This window comes from Nothobranchius furzeri, chromosome 1, assembly GCF_043380555.1.
Source record: "Nothobranchius furzeri strain GRZ-AD chromosome 1, NfurGRZ-RIMD1, whole genome shotgun sequence".
Taxonomy (NCBI): domain Eukaryota; kingdom Metazoa; phylum Chordata; class Actinopteri; order Cyprinodontiformes; family Nothobranchiidae; genus Nothobranchius; species Nothobranchius furzeri.
In genome coordinates, this window is record NC_091741.1 from 92,247,765 (window position 1) to 92,271,373 (window position 23,609).

The 23,609-nt window shown below is 44.0% G+C and overlaps 2 protein-coding genes across 2 annotated transcripts in view; one reads left to right on the top strand and one right to left on the bottom strand.

Moving 5' to 3' along the window:
- The window catches only part of dock2-like (dedicator of cytokinesis protein 2), a 175,592-nt gene that overhangs the window by 99,842 nt on the left and 52,141 nt on the right, over positions 1-23,609 (top strand). The window lies entirely within an intron of this gene.
- Positions 1-23,609, bottom strand: part of LOC129162859 (protein INSYN2B) — a 45,460-nt gene that overhangs the window by 10,920 nt on the left and 10,931 nt on the right. Inside the window, exons 2-3 of the mRNA XM_054739090.2 lie at positions 11,178-13,005; positions 8,646-8,720 (exon numbers count right to left, since the gene is read on the bottom strand). Coding sequence (XP_054595065.2) covers positions 8,646-8,720; positions 11,178-12,709 — 1,607 coding nt within the window. The 5' untranslated portion in view covers positions 12,710-13,005. The remainder of the gene's footprint in view (positions 1-8,645; positions 8,721-11,177; positions 13,006-23,609) is intronic.

Genomic DNA, 23,609 nt, shown 5'->3' on the forward strand with positions numbered 1-23,609 from the left:
TCCTGGGACTTATTTTGATTATGTAGATCTTCGTCTCCCCTCTCCCTGCCACACCTGGTGTAGAGTGCGGTGCCTTGGTCTGCCTGGGTTGTGGCTCCCGGGTCAGGCAGTTTAAGATTTTTGGCATTTGTCTGACCAATCCTGGTGGCTGCCTGGTGGGGTCTGGGTCCCTGGGCTCTGCTGGGTCCCCGGCAGGGCTGGTCGACCCTGGGTCCCGGGTCATTGGGTCCTGGGCTCGACCGGCTAGGGGGTGGGAGGCTGCGGGTGGGCCTGTGGGCTTGCCGCCAAAATCTCCTGGGACTCTGCCGGCTGCTGGTTGTGGCCCCCCGGGGCGATCCTCTGCGCCTCTCAAGGGGGGCGGGGGCTTTTCTGGTCGCAGTCTCCCTGGAGTTCCTGTGCTCTGGGGCAACTCCTGGATCTCTGGGACTTTGAGCTCCCTCCATCTCCTGCAGATCTTTAGGGGGCAGATCTTTGGCCCCTCACACTCTCTATTGGACGCTCCTATAGAGAAACCTTACATAAACAAGCGCGTGTACACACACAGGTGCTCTCATGGTGCTCTCATAAGTATGGACTTGGGCACGTTCAACACAGGTCTTAAGGCTATGATGGGCACTTAATGAACTGTGATTTATTATCGTGTGATTGTTCAGTTAAACAATGTTGATTATATATGTCTTCATCAAGTTGACGCAGTGATAGCTTGATCTTCTGGTATTGTTGTTGTGTCCCTTTTTTATTTTTTTATTATTATTTTTTTCTTTTTTGTCTTCTCTCTTTCTGCAGGTCTAGAAGCATATTCTTGTTCATTATTGTTTATTTTTGTGGACCCCCCCCTCCCCCCCCCATCTTTTGTCTCTTCCTTTCTCTTTCACCTCTGTCTCTGTGTCTTGTCGGAATGACAAAGCATTAAAAAAAAACAATAAAGTTTTAAGTACCAGGCGTGACATTAAAAGCAGATGCTTTGATGCTCCACTTGAGAGTAAATCTGTAAGGCTTGTTACCAGCATTCAGACATCAATTCTGTTTGCTTCACAGCCAGACAGGATGCACACACACACACAGGGTTCCCACTCTTTTCTTGAAATTATTTTCCAGGACTTTTCCAGGACATTTTCAAGACTTTTTTCAGTGTACAAGTCAAGTTATCATAACTACGGTTTGCCGATATCCCGATATATTTAGAAACAGATATGATATTGTACCTACCTATACCGTTATTTTGACAATATAGTTGTGGAAAGATTTTTGTCTTTCACAATCCCACCTGCTTTCCTCTACTTACAATGCAACACAACTAAAACAGAAGTTATTCTCTACTTTAGTTCATACCAGAGATGTGACAGTGTGGCATCATCAAGTCATCTCCATGTCATGTTTTTGTTCTGCTCAGCAACTGAACCAGGTTAATTCACTGTGCTGATTGAAATCGTCGTCATCTTCCTCCGCTTATCCGGGTCCAGGTCGCGGGGGCAGCATCCCAACTGAGCTCCAGACCGTCCTCTCCCCGGCCACCTCCACCAGCTCCTCCGGCAGGACCCCAAGGCGTTCCCGGACCAGATTGGAGATGTAACCTCTCCAACGTGTCCTGGGTCGACCCGGGGGCGTCCTGCCGGCAGGACATGCCCGAAACTCCTCCCCAGGGGGGCGTCCAGGAGGCATCCTGACCAGATGCCCAAACCACCTCAACTGACTCCTTTCGATCCGGAGGAGCAGCAGTTCTACTCCGAGTCCCTCCCGAATGTCCAAGCTCCTCACCCGATCTCTAAGGCTGAGCCCGGCCACCCTACGGAGGAAACTCATTTCGGCCGCTTGTATCCGCGATCTCGTTCTTTCGTTCATTACCCAAAGCTCATGACCATAGGTGAGGATTGGGACGTAGATCGACCGGTAAATCGAGAGCCTGGCTTTCTGGCTCAGCTCCCTCTTCACCACGACAGATCGGCTCAACGTCCGCATCACTGCGGACGCCAAACCAATCCGCCTGTTGATCTCCCGATCCCTCCTACCCTCACTCGTGAACAAGACCCCGAGATACTTAAACTCCTCCACTTGAGGTAGGACCTCTCCCGACCTGGAGTTGGCAAGCCACCCTTTTCCAGTCGAGAACCATGGTCTCAGAATTGGAGGTGCTGATCCTCATCCCAGCCGCTTCACACTCGGCCACGAACCTACCCAGCAAGAGCTGAAGGCCAGAGCTGGATGAAGCTAGGATGACCACATCATCCGCAAAAAGCAAAGACAAGATTATCCTGGCACCAAACTCGACACACTCCACACCACGGCTGCACCTAGAAATTCTGTCCATAAAGGTAATGAACAGAACCGGTGACAAAGGGCAGCCCTGGCAGAGTCCAACCCTCACCGGGTACAGGTCCAACTTACTACCAGCTATGTGGACCTAACTCAAGCTCCTCTGGTAAAGGGACTGAATGGTCCTTAACAGAAAGCCACCCACCCCATACTCCTGGAGCATCCCCCACAGAGTGCCCCTGGGGACACATTCATAAGCCTTCTCCAAATCCAAAACACATGTGGATTGGTTGGGCAAACTCCCATGTCCCCTCCATCACCCTTGCAAGGGTATAGAGCTGGTCCACAGTTCCACGGCCAGGACGAAAACCACATTGCTCCTCCTCGATCTGAGATTCAACTATCGATCGGACCCTCCTCTCCAGTACCTTGAAGTAGACTTTTCCAGGGAGGCTGAGGAGTGTGATCCCCCTATAGTTGGAACACACCCTCAGGTCACCCTTCTAAAAGATGGGGACCACCACCCCAGTCTGCCACTCCACAGGAACTGCCCTTGATGACCATGCAATGTTGTAGAGACGTGTCAACCACGACAGCCCTACAACATCCATAGCCTTGAGATACCCAGGACAAATCTCATCCACCCCTGGGGCTCTGCTGCTGTGTAGTTGTTTGACTACCTCAGCAACTTCTGCCCCCGAGATTGGACAGTCCATCTCCAGGTCTCCTGGCTCTGGTTCCTCCTCGGAATGCACATAGGAGGGATTGAGGAGCTCCTCAAATTATTCCTTCCACCGTCCGACTATAGCCCCAGTTGACGTCAGCAGCTCCCCATCTCCACTGTAAACAGTGTGAGCAAGTTACTGCCTTCCTCTCCTGAGGCGCCGGACAGTTTGCCAGAACCTCTTTGGAGCCGATCGATAGTCTTTCTCCATGGCCTCACCAAACTCCTCCCACGCCCGAGATTTTGCCTTGTCAACTGCCACTGCTGCACCCCGCTTGGATATCCGGTACCTGTCTGCTGCCTTCGGAGACCCACAGACCAGCCACGCCTTGTAGGCCTTCTTCTTCAGCCTGACGGCTCCCCGAACCTCTGGTGTCCACCAGCGGGTATGGGGGTTGCCACCACGACTGGCACGGCCACCTTGCGACCCCAGCTAGCAACAGCCGCCTCAACAATCGCAGAGTGGAACAAGGCCCACTTGAAGTCAATGTCCCCCACTGCTCTCGGGACGCGGTCAAAGCTCTGCTGGAGGTGGGAGTTGAAGACCGTCTTGACAGGATCTTCTGTCAGGCATTCCCAGCAGACCCTCACTATGCGTTTGGGTCTGCCAGGTCTATGCAGCATCTTCCCCTGCCATCTGATCCAACTCACCACCAGGTGGTAATCAGTTGACAGCTCCGCTCCTCTCTTCATTCGGGTGTCCAAAACATATGGCCGTGGGTCAGATGATAAGACTACAAAGTCTATCATCGACCTGCGACCTAGGCTGCCCTGGTACCAAGTGTACCAATGGGCATCCTTATGTTCGAACATGGTGTTTGTTATGGCCAAACTGCGGCTTGCACAGAAGTCCACTAATGAAGCACCACTCGAGTTCAGATCAGGCGGGCCGTTCCTCCCAATCACACCCCTCCAGGTCATGCTGTCATTGCCCACGTGAGCATTGAAGTGCCCCAGTAGGACAATGGAGTTTCCTGATGGAGCACTATCTAGCACTCGTCCCAGGGACTCCAAAAATGGTGGGTACTCTGAACTGATATTTAGCCCATAAGCGCAAACAACAGTCAGGACCCGTTCCCCGACCCGAAGGCACATGGAAGCTCCCCTCTCGTCCACCGGGGTAAACCCCAACACACAGGCAGAGAGTCTTGGGGCTGACAAGAAGCCAGTTTTGAAAAGTTTTGAATTTGCACCGTCTTTCTGACATCACTCACTCCTGCCTATAAAGGACACAAAGACATATTTTGAAAGATTGTTACTGTTTATATTGACTGTTTATTCAATAAATTAGGCCTGCTGTTCAAACCTTAGCTCTTTCATATCTTTCATATTCTATGTATTATACTTACTGTACACACCACATTACACTTTACTGCTTTTTTAACATAGTTGGATGTTAAACTGCATTTTGTTGTTCCATTATTGGTCATTTTAGGTTAGTCCAATCATCCAGAAACAAGATTCAGGGTAGATGACTAGGCTAATATCTCCCGCTAACACCACAGACATATTGGACCTGAAAAAATATTTTTTTTCTACCTCAGAGATAAGTACTTGTAGTTGTTCGCTACCATTTTAGTCTGGACTGTACGTAGCATTACTATGATAAATATATACTTACCACTTAAATTCATTCTAGTTATTAATTTAGCCGTGTTGAATTCAATTTAATTACGTTAAAAACTTTGTTCAATGACCATGCCAGTCTTCAGTTCTCACTGCCTCCTGGCTGCGGTCTGTGTAGCTAGCTAAAAACAGTGTGAATAGCTGAGGCTCTGTCCTCTGAGCACATACTTAGTATTTTTGATAGAATCGAATTCATGACATTTTTCTCATTCACATACTTTTGTTTCTGCTGTCGGACGATAGAACTAGTATGAATTACTGAGTGGAGCGCGGGTCCGGTAGACTACCTGCTATCCGTTGCTATCCCGAAGCTCTCGTCATGTTCGCTCGTCTCAACGCATGAGTGAAAAAAACAAAAGCTCTCCACTGCTCCTTTGTCGCTCAACAGAGAGAAAGAGAAAAACCTCTCGCTCTATCAACTGAGATAAAGCAATACTCGTGAACAGAGTCGCTTTTTTTGGCCCTTCTTTGGAGAAATAAATCTAGGGGTGAAAAATCTGTAAATCTAGCAAAAAAGACAGTTGGAAAAACAGAAGTGGAACTGGAACTGAAGGGGAATATGCAATCTGATTGGTTGGAGGCGTCATGTGGGGCACTGTGCCAGCTAGATGCAGAAATGAAAGGAGAAGCGCTACAGCCCAATATTGCCCAAAATGTTTAATCCGTTTGTTTATCCACAAGGAGGGAAAATTATTTTCCAGGACAACTCAAAAATTTCCAGGACATTTAGCAATTCCCCCCATTTTCCATGTGTCTTCCATGACTGGAAAATTGGACTATCATTTTCCAGGTTTTCCAGGTTTTCCAGGACGCGTGGGAACCCTGCACACACACACACACACACACACACACACACACACACACACACACACACACACACACACACACACACACACACACACACACACACACACACAAAAGACGCGTGTGACCAAGCCTCAATATACGACAATTCGGGATGCCCAGTAACTGGCTGCTGCCGTGGATCTGTTGCTGCCAGGGCAGATGGCTCCGCTGATGATGTGTCGTTCATTACCTGACCCATCTGAACTCAGCCTATTGTTTACTCTGGTGTTCACGAGTGTGTGTGTGTGTGTGTGTGTGTGTGTGTGTGTGTATGCATGGACGAGTGTGCGGGTGATTGTATGTCCACTTTTGGAAGTTGGGTGCGGGAGGGGAACTGTAATTTTTAATTGTTTTATACTTGGGGAGGGGGGCTGGGATGGGAATGTGGGATCTATGGGGCCATTTTAATCTGTAAAGCACTTTGAGTTGCATTTTTTTATGAAAAGTGCTATATAAATAAAGTTGATTTGATTTGATTTGATAAAAGGCATCATATAAATACAGACTATTTACCATTTGAGTGTCAACTGATGACACAACATCTCATGAAATTGTGTGAGAGAGCACATGACTCCATGTTTATCTCCTTAGTCTCCTCTTCAGGCTGGTTTTTGCGTGACCTTCAGTTGATTCTTCATCACTACCTTCTCTTCATTCAGCTGCCTTTCCTGGGATCCACTGAATACCTTTTGTTATTTGTTTTCTCTTTCCATTTCCTTACATTTTTATCACAATTGTTACTTTTTCCTATTTTATATATTTTTAAATCATTTGACATTCTTTTTCATTTTTATATTTCAATTTTTGTTATTGTCAAGCACCATGTGATTTTTATCTTGAGAGGTGATATGTAAAAGATTGTTTGGTAACGCTTCCTTTTACAGTCCCCTAATTACTAAGTACTTACATAGTAAATACATAGTAAGTTCTTAAACTATTATTACCATGTAACTCAGGTTCAATTATAGTTTTTAGTTTTATTAATCATTCCAGTAAATACTGCTTTACACAATAATTACACTTTACGTTCTACAGGTGGTTCAGCATGCCTGTGCTCGGCTTCTGACCAAGTCCTCCAAACACACCCACATCACCCTGCTTCTCCTCCAGCTTCACTGGCTGCCAGTCAACTTCAGGGTTCACTTCAAGATCCTGGTTCTGGTCTATAGGGCCTTACATGGACAAGCACCATCTTACATTGGTGATCTTCTTAGTCCCTACACCCCCAGCAGGTCCCTGAGGTCCAGTGACCAAAGCCTACTGGTTGTGCAGCACCAGGCTAAAGGCCAAAGGTGACAGATCATTTGCTGCTGTGGCCCCCAGACTCTGGAACTATCTCCCCCTGAGCCTGAGATCAGTGGACTCAGTGGTCTCCTTTAAAAAAACAGCTGAAGACTCACCTGTTCAAGCTGGCTTTTGTATGACCTTCTTCACCTCTCTCTCTTTATTCTGCTCTCCCCACCTATTCCACCTTCCTCAGGATCCACTGATTTCCCTCTTTCCTATTCACTCTCTCTCTTTCTTAACATTTTTTTAAAATCCCAATTGCCTATTTTTGCTCGTTTTAAATATATTTTTAAACATTTTCTAAATGCTTTTTTATATTTTTACATTTTTTTGTTTTTGTGAAGCGCCTCGTGATTTTTATCTTGAGAGGCGCTATAGAAATGATATTTTCTTCTTCTTTTTCTTCTTCTTTATTACAATTATACACTTTAATTACAGAATGATGAACTTTACCTTACTACGTAATTACCATGTAAGTACTTAATAAATAGGGGACTGTAAAAGGAAGCGTTATCGATTGGATTTTCTTCTTCATATTCAAGATTTCACCAAAATGGTGATAACATGCATGGATGCTTTCTAATCTCTACACTTTACTTCTGAGTGATTATTATATTAACCACAAAAAATAATCTTTTTCCAATAATTAATGTTTTATTTCTAAAAATATATTTTAAAATGCTGTGCAAAAACAACAAATTCCATATAAATAAATAAACTTTTTCTAAAAATAATACAAATTGCTGTGCTGAAAAAACAACTTTCATATAAAATAAAGTATAAAATGATTCAGCAGAGGAATACACGTGGTTGTGCATTTATTATATTACATATTTGCTTGTGCAAGCTGAAGTTGGCAGATGAGTGTGACAGTCCTTCTCTCTCGCTGCTCATTATCCCTCTCTGCTAAAAAGATTCTGTTGTGCTAATTAATACATAGAGCAGTAAAAATTAAAGAAAGATGGAGAAGAAGGAAAAGTGTGGCTTTGTTGCAAAGAACAAACAAAGGAACAGGCATAAAAATGAGGTTTGGAGATGCATAAATGGGCTGCCATGAGGTGAGCTATTTTCAGAGTAAAAGAAAATTGAAAAAGCTACATTTCTATAAAATGTGTCTTTATCCTCAGCAAACTAAAAGTAGTGGGATAAAAAGTTAATCGATGGAGACAGAGATAGTCTATGAATGCTAAAGGAATGGAGATTTGCTTTTGACAACAAGAAGATTTTGTTGCAGGCCCGCCGTTGGTCTGTGGATATAGTGTTTAGTATCATTCATAAAGCCTCACATAAAACCTGCAGCTTCAGCTTATCTGAGCATGACAAAGAAAAGGAAGATTGGACATTGGTTGTTCGTTCAACAAAGTGATGGAAGCTGTGGTGACCGAACAAAGCAGGGCTGAGCAACAGAAACCAGTCACAGAAAAGTTGTGATCATGAAGATTGTGCATCCTACAGAAATGGTAGAGAAAATGTGAGTTGAGGTGCAGATTACTTAATGCAGATCGTAAAGAAAATAGAAGTGGGATTATCTATTTAGGTCCCACCAGCTGACTGTAGTTTGTAGAGACAAATGACCTGTTTTCAAAGAACATAGTTTATGTGTAAATAAATTTCCCTTCTAGTCTACCTTTCAGTGTTGATGAATGAAATCTCAAGTCTTTTGCCCTTTCCTAGTAAAATACAAGAGTTAGTGAAAGCTGAGAGTGAGCTGGGTGTAAAGGAGGAGTGTAAATACAAAGATTTATGGCGTTTGGTATAAAACCTAAAAGCTCTGAGAAGAAAAACAAAAAAAAATGGAGCATTTTTGAAACTTGTGAAGGAAACGGATTCTGGTTTATTGTCCTACAGGTGAAAAGGAGCTGTCGAAGAAGTGTGTTACTCAGTAAGCTCAACAATTCAAATATGTTACCTGTAAATGATGCAGGCTGTCCTCTGGCAGGTCGGACAGTTGTTTATGTCTTGCCCGGTTCTGTATGAGCTGCGACTGCAGAAATAAGATATAGCCATGTTCAGAAGTGGTCCCTCTCTCTCTCACTCACACACACACACACACACACACACACACACACACACGCATGCACGCACGCACGCACGCACGCACGCACACACACACACACACACACACACACACACACACACACACACACTATTTGGTGCTTAAGCAACATTCGCTGGTTCTAGGAAGCCTTTTCAAGAATAAACAAGACTACAAGGATGGAGAGTGTTAGTTGGTTAGACTCGTGATGACTACCGTGTCCAGTTTTTGTGCCAGATCTCATTGCTGGCTTTGACTGAACCATTACATAAAAGAGTAACTGTTTCATCGTAGTGAAACTGACTTTTTAACGTGATGTCACAGGCTTCATTCATTTTCTCTAACACCAGTCTCCATGGCAGACCAAAGCATCATTGAAGACAAGTGTTTGCTTCAGGAATGGAGAAGAACACAGCATCAACATTTTACCTCAGCTGATGCTTTTATCACAAAGGCTCACTTGGAAGACTTTAATTTCTGGTGCAGCAACAGAGACACACATCCCCTCTAAAGTAGCTGTTCTGCTCCTTTTTTATGTTTGTCTTTCATTTTCATTTATTTGTCTCACCCTCTCTTTCTTCACTCTCAGTATCTCTCTTCTGTTCTTCATGTGATGCAAGCACTCAAACACACCTAGTGTGTGTGTGGCTTTAGGCAGGCTGCTTAAATATTAGGTCTTATTATGCATCTTAGTCATTAATTACAAAGTAATCTGGATTAATCTTCAGCAAGTAACATCTGTTAACTCTGAAAGAAGTAGGAAGAAGGGAAATAAAATGGAAGGAGAAATGTGCAAATGTTAAAATATAAAATCTAAAGCTTAGAAAATGTAGAAAGTAGAAACCCTGCCAGAATTTAGGTTACAAATCAATTTTAGTTAAAAGATAAACTACTTACAAAATATCTTATTTCCTATGATTTGTACAGTATTATCCTTATGCAGACAACATTAAGCTGTGCATAAGTGTTTGACTTACCTTTAAATTATTACCTCAGATCGAGTTTCTAGATCTTTGTAAACAAACATGAGTAACCAAGGGTGCACCCCAGGGGTGGCTATGGGTGGCCAGGACCACCCCTAGAAAATTGCTGGCCATCCTACTGGCCACAACAAAGGAGACCAATGTTCTTTAATGAATCATATTAACAAACCATAAATTCATATTGTTTAATCAGACATAAATGTAAAACCCAATAGAAATTATACAATTAAAGAGTAAATAAATAATCAGATAAAAAGTAGACAGTAGTCCTGCTCACCATTTTCAAAACAAAAGTTTAAATCTATAGTTTTTGTGGATGTTTTTTTGTTCTCCAAATTCTACAATACGTTTTAAAATAAAAGTCCAGATAACAGTTTGAAACGTCTTTTTCTGAAATAATTGTTTTCTACAAATTTGAATTCATATTGGTATTGTTATTAATGAAAAAGAATAAAGGAGCATGCAATGCATCACCACAGGCTAAACTGTCCAAGAGTTACCACACAGACCAATATGCCTGTTACCCACAAAATTTTCTCTGGCCCCATCTGGCCACCCCTATGAAAATTATCCGGGAGCGCCACTGGTAACCATCTTCATTTAAAAAATAACAACATACCTAGAGACAAACAGAGATGAATGAATAAAACTTCTTATGTGAAAAGACATGATCTGCAGTTGTAGGTTTTCAAAAATTATATAAACGTGAAGATTTGAAAAGGAAAATAAAATAAGCTGAAACTCAGAATATAGCATAGTAAGGTGCAGCAGTGGAAGTGGAAACAGATAAATTGCTTGGGGCAGGTTAGGAAAAACAAAAATGATGACAAGAGAAAAAGAATTAGCAGGAAAAAAAAAGGTAAACGGCATATCGCCCCATTGGGACCACACACTCTTAAGTCAATAAAATAGAAAAATAAGGATGTTAACATTGACTAAAGGGAAACAGAAACCATCAATTTAACTTGCGTCACACTTGAGCACACACACACACACACACACACACACACACACACACACACACACACACACACACACACACACACACACACACACACACACACACACACACACACACACACACACACTCGCACCGCAGTTCTCTAGACCGGAAATTTAAAAGCTATTACACAAACCTGAAAGCCTGTCTATTTATATTGCTATAAAAACTCAAACATGCTCTTTTCTCAATCTTGCACACTCCCTTGACAATCTCTTTGCTCCCTTTCTTTACTTTTTTTTATCACTCTAGTGCACTCTTGCTTGAGCAGTGGTTCTGCAGTGAATACCTATCTTTATCTTCGTCTCCTCTCTTTGCTATCTGCGTTGGTTTCTTAACTTAGCCAATTTTACACTTCATTCTTTCCTTTCTCTCCCCCCTGCTCTCCTTTATGTTTGTCTTTCTCCAAATCCCATCTCTCACCCTTCGCTGAAGGCCTTGCTCTTCTCCAGGTCTTGAATCACATTGAGAAGCACCTTGATCTTCTCCTGATTGGACAACAGGTTCTCTTCCACATTCTGTAGCTGTCTCTCCAGCCCGTGTGGTGCTTTCACAGCACGTCCATCAAAAAGTCCTCCTGGAGCTCCGTTACATTGTGCTTTCATATGAGTCTTGCAAGGCAGAGTATGGTCTTCGGCTGGTTTGCTCTTCTGCTTTGTGTTGATCTGTTCTGAGGGTTGTTGGGATGCATTTGTGGTCTCCTGGTTTTTGGTTTGCATTACCGGTGTAGCTGTTTTAGAATTATTAGTCATCTGGGGGGATCCTTTTGGTGGAAGACTTGGGATGCTGCTGGATTTTGAGTCGATATGAATGGAAGGCGTTTGAGGCCTAGAGGTACTGTGGACTGCTGTGTGTAGATGCTCATCAGTTTTCTGGATTTGAGGCTTGTGTTTGTCAGGTAAAGGCTGTGTGGCTGGCTCTGAACTGTGTGTGTAATTTGTGTCTGTGCTCGCTGTGCTGTTGTGTGGATGTGTTTCTGTTGTTTGCGTGGCTGTGTCTTTGTAACAGGTAAATTCTGCTGATCGTGGCCTCGCCGGCTGCTTTGTCTCTTGACTTTTGTCCTGAGCTTGTGCTGTGCGGTTGGAGTGTGAGCTGTGTGTTTTGGGTATAGTGTGTGAGAGCTGCGGTATTTGAGCAGTTTTTACTGATGTGTGCTGCTGTGTGGCAGCTCTGTCAGTAGTTTTGGCGCAGGGCTGGGAGTTCAGAGCTTTGAAGGCTTTTCTGGAAATTGCAGATGTTTTCCGTGGTGGATTAGGTAAAGTCTGACTTGCTGTGATTTGACTGACAGCCCTCTTGCGACATGCGCCAGTGCACTGCGTCACCTGCGATCGTCTCCTCCCACATGTCCCACAAAGGCGATGTGGGGAATTTGTCACCATTCGGCATGGCCGAGGTGGAGTAGCGTGTACGGCCGTACAAGCACTCCCTGTCTTCAACACAGAGCGGTGACCTTCTCCTCGCAGAGATTGGACTCTTCTCTTCTCTTGTGCTGGCTCTGTAGCTTCTGTGGACTCGCTGCAAACCCCGCCCACCAAATCAGAGGCTACCACACTGCCGTTTGTATAGCGAGCTGTCTTTTTATCTCTTGGATCCTTGGGGTTTCTTTGGATGGTCTTGATTTGACAGTAAACTCCACTACCAGACCCCTGTGACCCCATGTCGTCCTGTGTCAGGCTGTTGATCTCGTTCTGAGATGTCTCTTTGGACACCAGCAGACTGTTGCTGTCACTCCTGATAACTTCTCTGGCCTCTGATGTCATTGTTTTGTCTGTTGTCATGGTGAGGGGCTGATGTGCATTGGTTGGTTGGCTGCCCTGCCGTTTGATGGATGGGAGAGTCCGCAGTCTTGGAGATGTTTGCACCCCAATGCTGCACAACGGGGCCCATCGCCCTCCAGCCAGTGGAACTCCCAATGCCGGCACCGGATTGGTTGGTTCAGCCACCCTCCTGCCCATGCTCCCCTCCCGGTTGGCTCAGCCCCCGGAGGAGCTGAAGGGGATGGAGGTGAGCGGTGACATCAGCCAACAGCAGTAAAATTATATCCAACAGAAAACCAAAATGTTCCAGCTTTTGTTTATCTATTCCAAGTGTTTGGGTATTTGTGGACAGGAATCCAATATCCAATAAACTTTTAGAACTCTTCCTTTAACCTCTTCATGGGTTTAGCAGCTTCTGATTGGACATCACTGTCAGAACCTTTCTTAGTTTCAGATCATTTGCCTGCAGGTTATCTTTGCATTTCTGGTTCATTCTGGAGATAAAAGAAAGAGAGAGACAGTAGATGAGAAATACAGAAGATAATAAATGCTAATATCAGCAAGAAGACAGACATTAGGCACAATGAGCACCATATAACAGCTTTAACCTTCACTGAATGCTTGCACTGACAAGATCAATAGAAATATATCAGGTTCTTCTAACCCAGTAGGTACCTGAGCCTTTTACTGGTGGTACGTCTCATTAAAGACAAAAACTGCATTTAAAATGATAATAGCGCTTCTTAAGCTGTGCTACATAATAAATCCTACAAATGTCTCTTTTTATGTTGTTGTGGTATTTTTAACTAGATGACACTTTTAAAGTGATACTTTTTCACATTGTGGTGTTTCCTTTGATTAACAAAAACGATTAAAAATGTATATACAAAATGTATTTGAAATCGGGCAAGGCAGCATTATTTGAATAGCACATTTAATACATGAAATTCAGCTGCAAGAACATTAAACATTCAAATCAACGTGACAACATAAAACAGCAGATTTTAAAATCACATTTGAAAATACACAAAGAAAGTTTGATGTAAGAATGAGATTAAAAAAAGCAAAGTTAAAGAGTGAGCAGTTTACAGTGCAGAAGGTTCACCATAAGAAACAATCACTCAAAGGCTGATCCACATAAAAGTCAATAAGAAAGCAGATTCCATTTGTGTGCAGCACAGTAGCTAAAATACAGCAGAAGCCTGTTTGGTTCTGACCGGGGGTTCGACCAGCTGACCGTTCCCTAAGTATTTCAGAGCCCTGCTGGGCATGTATACAGGAAGGATATCCAATATGTATTTGGTCCCACGCCATTGAGTGATTTATAAACTGGTAGAAGTACTTTGAAATGAATTATGTAGTTTACTGATAACCAGTGTAGAGATTTAAGAACAGGAGTGATGTGCTTGGTTCTCTTGGTTCTTGTTAAGACTCTGGCAGCAGCCTTCTGAATAAGCTGCAGTTCCTTCACAGCCTTTTGGTGAAGACCAGTCAAAAGACCATTGCATAGTCCAGCCTGCTGGAGATGAACGCACACATGAGTTTCTCTAGGTCTTGATGAAGTCAGTTATGATACCAAGAATTCTAACCATGGTCTTTGTTCCTCTAGAGCCAAGTTGAGCAATAACCTCCATCTTATCCTTTTAATCTCCAAAGACAATCACTTCAGTCTTGTATTTGTTTGACTGCATCCAGTCATTAACTTGCTCCAAACACTGACAGAATGAGTCTAGGGGGCCACAGTCACTAGGTGATAGAGCTAGGTAGATCTGAGTGTCATCTGCATAACTATGATAGGCAGTGTTGTTATACATAATAATTACAAGGATAGAGCTTCTTCATGTCTGCTCTGTGGTTGACATTGGGAATATTTTACATTCGACACAAAAATATGTCAGTGTTATCTGTGAATCAAACTTGGCATGTGAATTCAAACTTCCTTTGAATGTATGAAACAAACAAACAAACAAACAAAAAGAAATCCATCACCATATGGCTGAATGTTCATTCTCAGTAATCATGTCAGATTCCTTGCATTTAATTTTTTTTGTTTTGTTTTGTTTTCCCACTTCTTTATGGGGGGGGGGGGTAGTTTTGGGAGGGGTCTTTATTCCAAAATTGAGTACTTTATTAGCATTTAAAACCCCCAAAGGTGTAGCTTATTATGGTAAAAATCAGCTGACTTAGCATTCAAATCCTGTTTATGATCAGAAAATGTAATAATGGTGTTTATGTAAAAAAATATAATAGCTGTGTCATGGTTCAAAGTAGAAAATTAGAATTTATGAGGGAACGCAACCAAAACACTTTAGTAAAGTCACTTTATTTCACATAAAATCAGCTCTGAGTGTGTAGCGACACTCTGTGATTATCTATTAAAATTGGGACACGATATTATAGCATTAGCTGTTTTACCATTAGGGAATTGGGTCATTGCAGTGGCTGATATTTCGAGGCTGAAATGACATATGGCAGGGAATATTTCAAACCACAAATATAATTTGTCCTATTGTAAGAGCAGACAAATAATTGGAGCTATATTTTGTCTGAGTAGCTTTCATTTAAGTTAATGGAATTGCATAATGAGACACATTTAGCTCTTTGAGTAAATGGAGGAGCAATGCAATTTTCTTATGCGGCCCTAAATTAAATAATCATTTTAGATGTTACAATCCAAGTTAAACATGTCTGCATTATTTCATTGTTAGGTTATTTGGTGCAGGTGATGTTACAGTCAGCTGCATCCTTTCTCAGTGGGATTAGAAAGGAAAGAAATTGATTTTATGTCTTCATTTATATTAATTGTCCTATTTACACAATTGAATTGTTAGGGAATTGAAGTCAGGAAAGGTGTTTCAGTCCTGGAAGTTCAGGCATGCACTTACAACATAAATTCAGAGAGGAAACAACAAACACTTGAGTAGCAAAGCTTTGCAGGCTGGTGAAGAGAAGCGGAGTCTCTATTCAGCCAGTCTGGCTAACAGGTTCTGAAACATTTCGATTAAAAAATCTAAGAAATCAAGCATTTAAAATTTAAATTGGTACACTGGCTTCATCCATCTATCCATCCATTTTCACCCGATTATTCGGAGCCAGGTCAAGGGGGCAGTAGCCTAAGGTGAGAGGCCCAGACTTCCCTCTCCCCAGCCATTTGGGCCAGCTCCTCCGGGGGAATCCCAAGGCGTTCCCTGGCCAGGTGAGAGACATAGTCCCTCCACCGTGTCCTGGGTCTACCTTTAGGTCTCCTCCCGGTTGGACGTGCCTGTAAAACCTCCCCAGGGAGGCGTCCAGGAGGCATCCTGACCAGATGCCCGAGCCACCTCAACTGGCTCCTCTCGATGTGGAGGAGCAGTGGGTCTACTCCGAGCCCCTCCCGAATGACCGAGCTTCTCACCCTATCTCTAAGGGAGAGCCCAGCCACTCTTCGGAGAAAACTCAGTTTGGCCGCTTGTATCAGCGATCTCGTTCTTTCGGTCACTACCCAAAGCTCATGACCATAGGTGAGGGTAGGAACGTAGATCGACCAGTAAATCGAGAGCTTCGCCTTCTGACTCAGCTCTCTCTTCACCATGACAGACCGGTACAATGCCTGCATCACTGTAGATGCAGCACCAATCCGCCTATCAATCTCACGCTCCAGTTTTCCCTCACTGGTCAACAAGACCCTGAGATACTTAAACTCCTCCACTTGGGGCAGGACCTCTTCCCTGACCTGGAGAAGGCATTCTACCCTTTTCTGACTCAAGACCATGGTCTCAGATTTAGAGGAGCTGATTCTCATCCCAGCTGCTTCACACTCAGCTGTGAACCGCTCCAGCGAAAGCTGAAGATCACGTTCTGATGAAGCCAACAGGACCACATCATCTGCAAAAAGCAGAGACCTGATCCTCAGGCCACCAAAACAGATGCCTTCCACACCTTGGCTGTGCCTAGAAATCCTGTCCATAAAGGTTATGAACCAAATCGGTGACAAAGGGCAGCCTTGGTGGAGTCCAACTCTCACTGGAAATGAGCCCGATTTACTGCCGGCAATGCGGACCAAGTTCTGACACTGGCCATACAGGGACCTAACAGCCCATATCAGAGGGCCTGGTACCCCATACTCCCAGAGTACCCCCCACAGGGCCCCCTGAGGGACACGGCCAAATGCCTTTTCCAAATCTGCTAAACACATTTAGACTGGTTGGGAAAACTCCCACGCACCCTCCAGGATCCCCCTAAGGGTATAGAGCTGGTCCAGTGTTCCACGGCTAGGACGAAAACCACATTGCTCCTCCTGAATCTGAGGTTCAGCAATCCAATGGACCCTTCTCTCCAGAACCCCTGAATAAACCTTACCAGGAAGACTCAGGAGTGTGATCCCCCTGTAGTTGGAACACACCCTGCAGTCCCCCTTTTTAAATAAGGGGACCAGCACCCCGGTCTGCCAGTCCAGTGGGACTGCCCCCAATGTCCACGCGATATTGCAGAACCGCGTCAGCCAACACAGCCCCACAACATCCAGAACCTTAAGGAACTCTGGGTGGATCTCATCCACCCCTGGAGCCTTGCCACAGAGGAGCTTTTTAACCACCTCAGTGACCTCAGCACCAGAGATTTGAGAGGCCAACCCAAAGTCCCCAGACTCTGCTTCCTCACTGGAAGACATGTTGGTGGGATTGAGGAGGTCTTCGAAGTATTCTGCCCACCGATCCACAACGTCCTGAGTAGAGGTCAGCAGCACACCATCCCCACTATAGATAGTGTTTGTAGTGCACTGCTTTTCCCCCCTGAGGTGCTGGATGGTTGACCAGAATCTCCTTGAAGCCATACGGAGGTCTTGCTCCATGGTCTCACCGAACTCCTCCCATGCCTGGGTTTTTGCCTTGGTGACCACCCGAGCTGCATTCCGCTTGGACTGCCGGTACCCGTCAGCTGCCTCTGGAGTCCCACAGGCCACAAAGACCTGATAGGACTCTTTCTTCAGCTTGACAGCATCCCTAACCGCCGGTGTCCACCAGCGGGTTCGTGGGTTGCCACCACGACAGGCACCGACGATCCTGCGTCCACAGCTCCAGTCGGCCGCCTCAACAATGGAGGCACGGAACAGGGTCCATACAGACTCAATGTCCCCCGCCTCCCCCGGAACATTTTGGAAGTTCTGTCGGAGGTGGGAATTGAAGCTCCTTCTGACAGGAAACTCTGCCAGACATTCCCAGCAGACTCTCACGATTCGTTTGGGCCTGCCTGGTCTGACCAGCATCCTCCCCCACCATCTGAGCCAACTCACCACCAGGTAGTGGTCAGTTGACAGCTCCACCCCTCTCTTCACCCGAGTGTCCAAGGCATGCGGCTGCAGGTCAGACAAAACAACAACAACGTCGATCATCGAGCCAAGAGCACATGTGGACACCTTTATGTCCGAACATGGTGTTCATTGTGGACAATCCATGACTGGCACAGAAGTCCAATAACAAAACACCACTCAAATTCAGATCGGGGGGGGGGGTTCCTCCCAACCACACCTGAGCGTTAAAGCCCCTCAGCGGAACGAGGGAGCTACCGGAACGAGCGCTTTCCAGCACCCCCTCCAAGGTCTCCAAAAGGGTGGGTAGTCTGAACTGTAGTTTGGTGCATAAGCACAGACCACAGTCAGAACCCGTCCCCTCACACATAGGCGGAGGGAGGCTACCCTTTCATTCACTGGGGTAAACCCCAACGTACAGGCACCAAGATGGGGGGGCAACTAGTATGCCCACCCTTGCTCGGCACCTCTCAGTGGGAGCAACTCCAGAGTGGTAAAGTCCAACCCCTCTCAAGGAAACTGATTCCAGAGCCATGCGTTGAGGTGAGTCCGACTATATCTAGTCGGAACCTCTCAACCTCACACACCCACTCAGGCTCCTTCCCCACCAGAGAGGTGACATTCCATGTGCCAAGAGCCCTGGCTTCATCTTAAATGCATTTTATGTTAAAGCAGTAAATCAGAGAAATAGTAAGAAAGAAACAGATGAAAAAAGCTGTAAAAACACAACTGAGTTTAAAATATTTTTTTCTTTCAAATAAATATTTTTTGCACACACTTGTGCCTCTAATAATATGAAATAACTGTGTAACTTTATACCTATTGCAATTGTTTATGTGGTATTTCTGTGTTTGCTTGACAAATTCTGTTTAGTAAGTTAGTGAATTAAAAATAATAAAAATGTAAACACAACTAAACTTGACCCAATATGTTTACATTTAAGTCATAATCAGTTTTACATTTCTCTCTCTCTCTACCAGACGCACCACCAAATAAAAAGTTGATCCTTATGAGTCCACGATGCAACAAACAAGCGACAACAACAGTACTGCAGTGAGACAGATTGTTTTTAAAAAGGAAGAAAGTGAGTGGATTAGTAAAGTGGCTGCTGCAGGCCCTGACTAGTCGAAAGTCTGACTCATAAGCAGTAGGTATTCCATATGTAGGACAATGGGGACAGGAGACCCCTGGGGAGGACAGTATCTAATTGGAAGCAGGTGGGTGAGGTCTAGAGTTGGTTGAGCAGGCTCCAGACAGAGGATGGGAATCAGAGCTGGAAGAGAGCTGAGTTTTGCTGGTGAGGCAGGTGTTAAAGAGACCAGATTTTGACCGGAGGGTGCACCCAGGATCCTCCCAGCTGCTCCCTCTATTCACTGTGAGGTCGGTTGGCAGGAAGAGTGTTAGCACGCTTGCTCTCTTTAGCCTTCGGTGCAGGTGTTGCAGAGCTTTATCACCCAGTGATGTGGTGTTGGTGCTCCATGACAGGTCTTCAGATGTGCACACACCCAGGAATATGGTGGTGGTAAAGCTGGGGGTGCACTCTCCTGACATCCACCACTATCACCTTTGTCCTCTTCACATGACAGGCAGCTCACCTCACTCCTGCAGGCAGTGCCATCACCACTGTTGATGTGACCCACCACAGTTCAGTCATCATGTGTTCATACCGTTTCTGGACAAAACAATCACAACAATGAACACCAGATGAGAGACAGGGATGCCCATCACAGTTCTACATAGAGTCCAATGAGAAACACGACCAGCCTCACACTCACTCACTCATAGTGATACTTTGAGCTGGGGTAGGCAACCCTGGTCCTTAGGGCTGCTATCCTGCATGTTCTAGTTGTTTTCCTGCTCCAACCCACCTAATTAAATGGCTGAGTCACCTGTTCACCAGGTTTTTAAGCTCCGTAGAAGCCTGTTAATCACCTACCGATTAATATCAAGTGTGCTGGAACAGCGAAACAACTGAAAGATGCAGGATAGCAGCCATTATTGCCTAGCCCTGCTTTAGAGTTACCGATTAAGCTAACATGCATGCTCCTGGTATTTGGGAGGAAACCAGAAAACCCTGAGCAAGCGCATGCATGCATGCACGCATGGGAAAACCATGCTAACAGGATTTGAACCAGCAGCCTTCCTGCTGAGGGACAACCGCACCTCCAGTGGCATCACCATCCAATCCAAATTCAGCTTGATTCTTGAGAAAAAAATACTTTTTTATTTTAACCCTCTCAGGCTCAAAATACGTTTTGATAAAAGGACGAACAACTAAGTCCTTCAGGGGTACTTCTGAGTTAAAAAAAATGCTCATGAAATATGTATGTGGAGTAACCAGGTAGGTAGGCTTTAACGTTGCAAATCTGCAACGCCTTCCTCCAGAGGGTCAAAATAATCTGAAATATACCACTACATGTTTTATTTATGTAAATGTATTTATTTAGCTGCAACACCAGAGGTTTCAGCTCTAAACAAAACCTCAGACAGTCATTTAGTGATGTGAAATCTGCTGACCCGAGATTCTCTCAAACACACGGTGCATATATTTTTCAAAAGCTTGTTTGAGTCTAGAAACAAAGCAGCATGGTTGCATACTGTCAACAGTAGAGCAGCACAACATTTTTCAACTTGATATATGGCAAAAGGTTTACTCTGTAGTTTTAAAAATCAATGTGTTGGATGATATGACTGATAAAATCAATTCAATATTGTCTCTGTGGCAGAAAACATACATTACTATTAATCACTTAAATAAGTTCATGAGCTATCAGCAGTGACCCTGCAGTAATTACAGACATCTGACTTTGATGAGTCTGACTTCTCCTCATTCACTTCACATGCATTCAGAATCAGAGCCGTGCACACATCAGCTCCTATCAACGGTCTGCTGTGATTTATAGAGACTCGTTTAAAGGCCTGATGTCCCCGTGCTGTTTTTACTCCAGGAGTAGAATAATAATAGGGATTAAAATCCATTTAATATCCTCTCTGGCACTTAGGGAAACTAATACTCTATATCCTGCTTTCTTTTACAAGTATTAAATATTAAAACCGGTACATCTGTGCGATTCCCCAGCAGCATTTCAGTTGTAGAGCAAGCACCTTTCTAACTGGACTCAGACTGTAAGTGAAAGCTATCGTCTTACTTGCATGAATTGCAGGACATAAAAGATCCACAAGACAATATTTTTGTCAAAATAGTCAAACTCTTTTTTTTGTTTGGGGAGGTATAAAGTTTATAACACGTAAACCAGTTCTGCAACAGAATAGCAAAATACTTCAAGGAATCTAGCTGAAGTTTTGTAAACAAATTTCTAATCAATCTTAATTGTATTTAAGGTATTGTTTGTTGTAGGCTTGGATAACATTTTATATACTGTTTATTATACTCCATGGTATGTATTATGTAAATGTGGCATTGACTGTCTGATTTCTTAAGTAAAAATGGTTGCAGCCATATAAACTTTAATTTATTAAGGACCAAAGAGAGGTGGGAGTAAATAAGTTATCCTCATCCTCCTTTCCAAGCTGTTTTTTTCTGTATTTTGAAATATAAAAAGTGAATACATTTTAAATCTGCTGTGAATAATGTACACAATTGTGTACAGTATTGTTTTTTATACACTAGCTTGGAGTAAACCTTTAATTCATTCATTCAGTTAAAACCAAACAATTAGTACATTTTTTGCAATTTTCTGTGTGAACCAAAGTCTCAGCCGAGTGAGCCACTGGCTTTAGCGTGCACATAGCTCTTGCAGCTCTGCAGTATGGCTTCACTGTCAGTGGTGCTTTCACATGTTTATGGTTGGCAACCATGCAGTGGAGTTGTAATCAATGTCTTGCAGCAGACTGCAAAGGTCTTTAGCCAAGGGACACACATGCATTCTGAGCTATAAAAAGCAGAATTTCCATTTACAATGTTTACAAGTTTGTTTTGCATTTACAAAGCCAAGAGCTGCCTCTGGGTGGATGAGAGGAGTACCATTAGCTTATAAGGCTGTTTTTCTAGGAACAGGGAAAGATTACAAAACAACAGCAGTCTTTTGTTTTGGGTGTTAGAATTAGTCAGTGGAAGGTAATTTCACCAAAGCTATTTCCAAGTCTTCCCATCACTAGAGAGGAGAACACCTGCTGCAACAAAAGTTTCATCTTGTCTTTTTATAGTCAGTCAGAATCTCTCTCTCTCTCTCTCTCTCTCTCTCTCTCTCTCTCTCTCTCTCTCTCTCTCTCTCTCTCTCTCTCTTTCTCTGTAAGTGTGTGTGCGTGTCTCTGTGCATTGTGTGTCCATCTCAGCTCTCACTATTCACCTCTGACCTGTGTGCTTCCATGCAGAAAGTGACACCATGTTCTCAGAGATCAGTTTAGTACTGTCATCAGCCGGCTTTACCCCCTGAAGCTTTGTCTCCCCTTTATCCTGTTGTCGCTTTCATCGCTACCTGTGTTTGTTGTCATGCTTCTTCACACAACACCATCTTTTCCCACCCTGTCATGTGGTCTTTGATATGTTGAGTTTCTCTATCCCCTCCCTCAACCTCTATATTTAATCTCGGTCTCTCGCCCACATTGCACCCCTGGCTGTGCTAAATGAACAGGGAGGAGAAGGGGAGGAAACACTGTCAACTGTTGGATGAAGGTGAGGCACGCGGGAAGGGAGACAGCAGCGTGGGGAGGAGCTGGGAGACGGTGGAGGGATAACAGATGGAGAAGAATTGCCAACAAGACAAAATTAATGCGCGATGAATGTAAGTCAGAGCAAAACATGAAAAGGGCTGTTTTGTAACATTAGGTATTATTAATCTTTTTATGTGGGGTTATTAAATAATAATGAGAGAATAGCCCACAAGGGAGATGCATGATGGGAAAAAACAATAAAGAGAAGATCTGCTTGCCAGAGATCAACACAATCTACTGTTATGACTGAGCTCCACAGGATTTTCTTAACCCATCGCACCTATTTAAGTTGTCTGAAACACAAAACAAGTTTAATTCAACAGGTGGTGAGTTTGATCAATGTCAGTCTCAGAGAAGACTTGCATGTCTTCATGTATCGTTCGCCCACGCCTGTGCCGTAGTAACAGAGCGCTGAATGCTCCAGCGAATCGGGTCTCCTGTTGTTTCAAGGTGAGCCTCATTTTTCATCTGCCGATTGACGGGCCTCCTGTGTGTGTGTGTGTGTGTGTGTGTGTGTGTGTGTGTGTGTGTGTGTGTGTGTGTGTGTGTTAGAGTGACTGAGATTTGCTTTACTGCTCTGTAATCACGCAGCTTTTTCCTGTAACTATCTCCGCCCACTCTCTGCCAGGACCGAACAGACGCAGCTCTTTATTGGACCTTTGAGACCGAGCACACACTGCGTTTTGAGTTGGGCAGTCAATTTATTCTTTCCTTCTGTCTGTGATGGAAGCAACACAAGAAAACTTTTTTCTTTATACCTAAATGTGTCAGCGCCTTCTCCTTTCCTGTTTTCTGTCAAAGAGACCTCCTTTAATGTCTGAACTCGGTAACGGGGAGATTGATTTGGAAACACAGTTAAAAATCACAACTACCTCCCATCACTTTTTTTAATATGACATCAACTTTTTAATCAATAAAATTTATGAAATTTTCCAAAACATTAAAATACACTCAACGGACAATTTTCCTCAGCTGTATCTTTGTTGCCTGAGGAGGCTGTTGCTTTAAGACATGCTAGGTAGGAGCTCTAAGGAAGTTTGGAGAGAAATGAGTTAGGTTTGTGCCACGCGTGAACTCTGCCCTGTACACATGATTCCTTTTAAGTTAATGTTACTACCACTGTAGGATGAAACGTGTTCC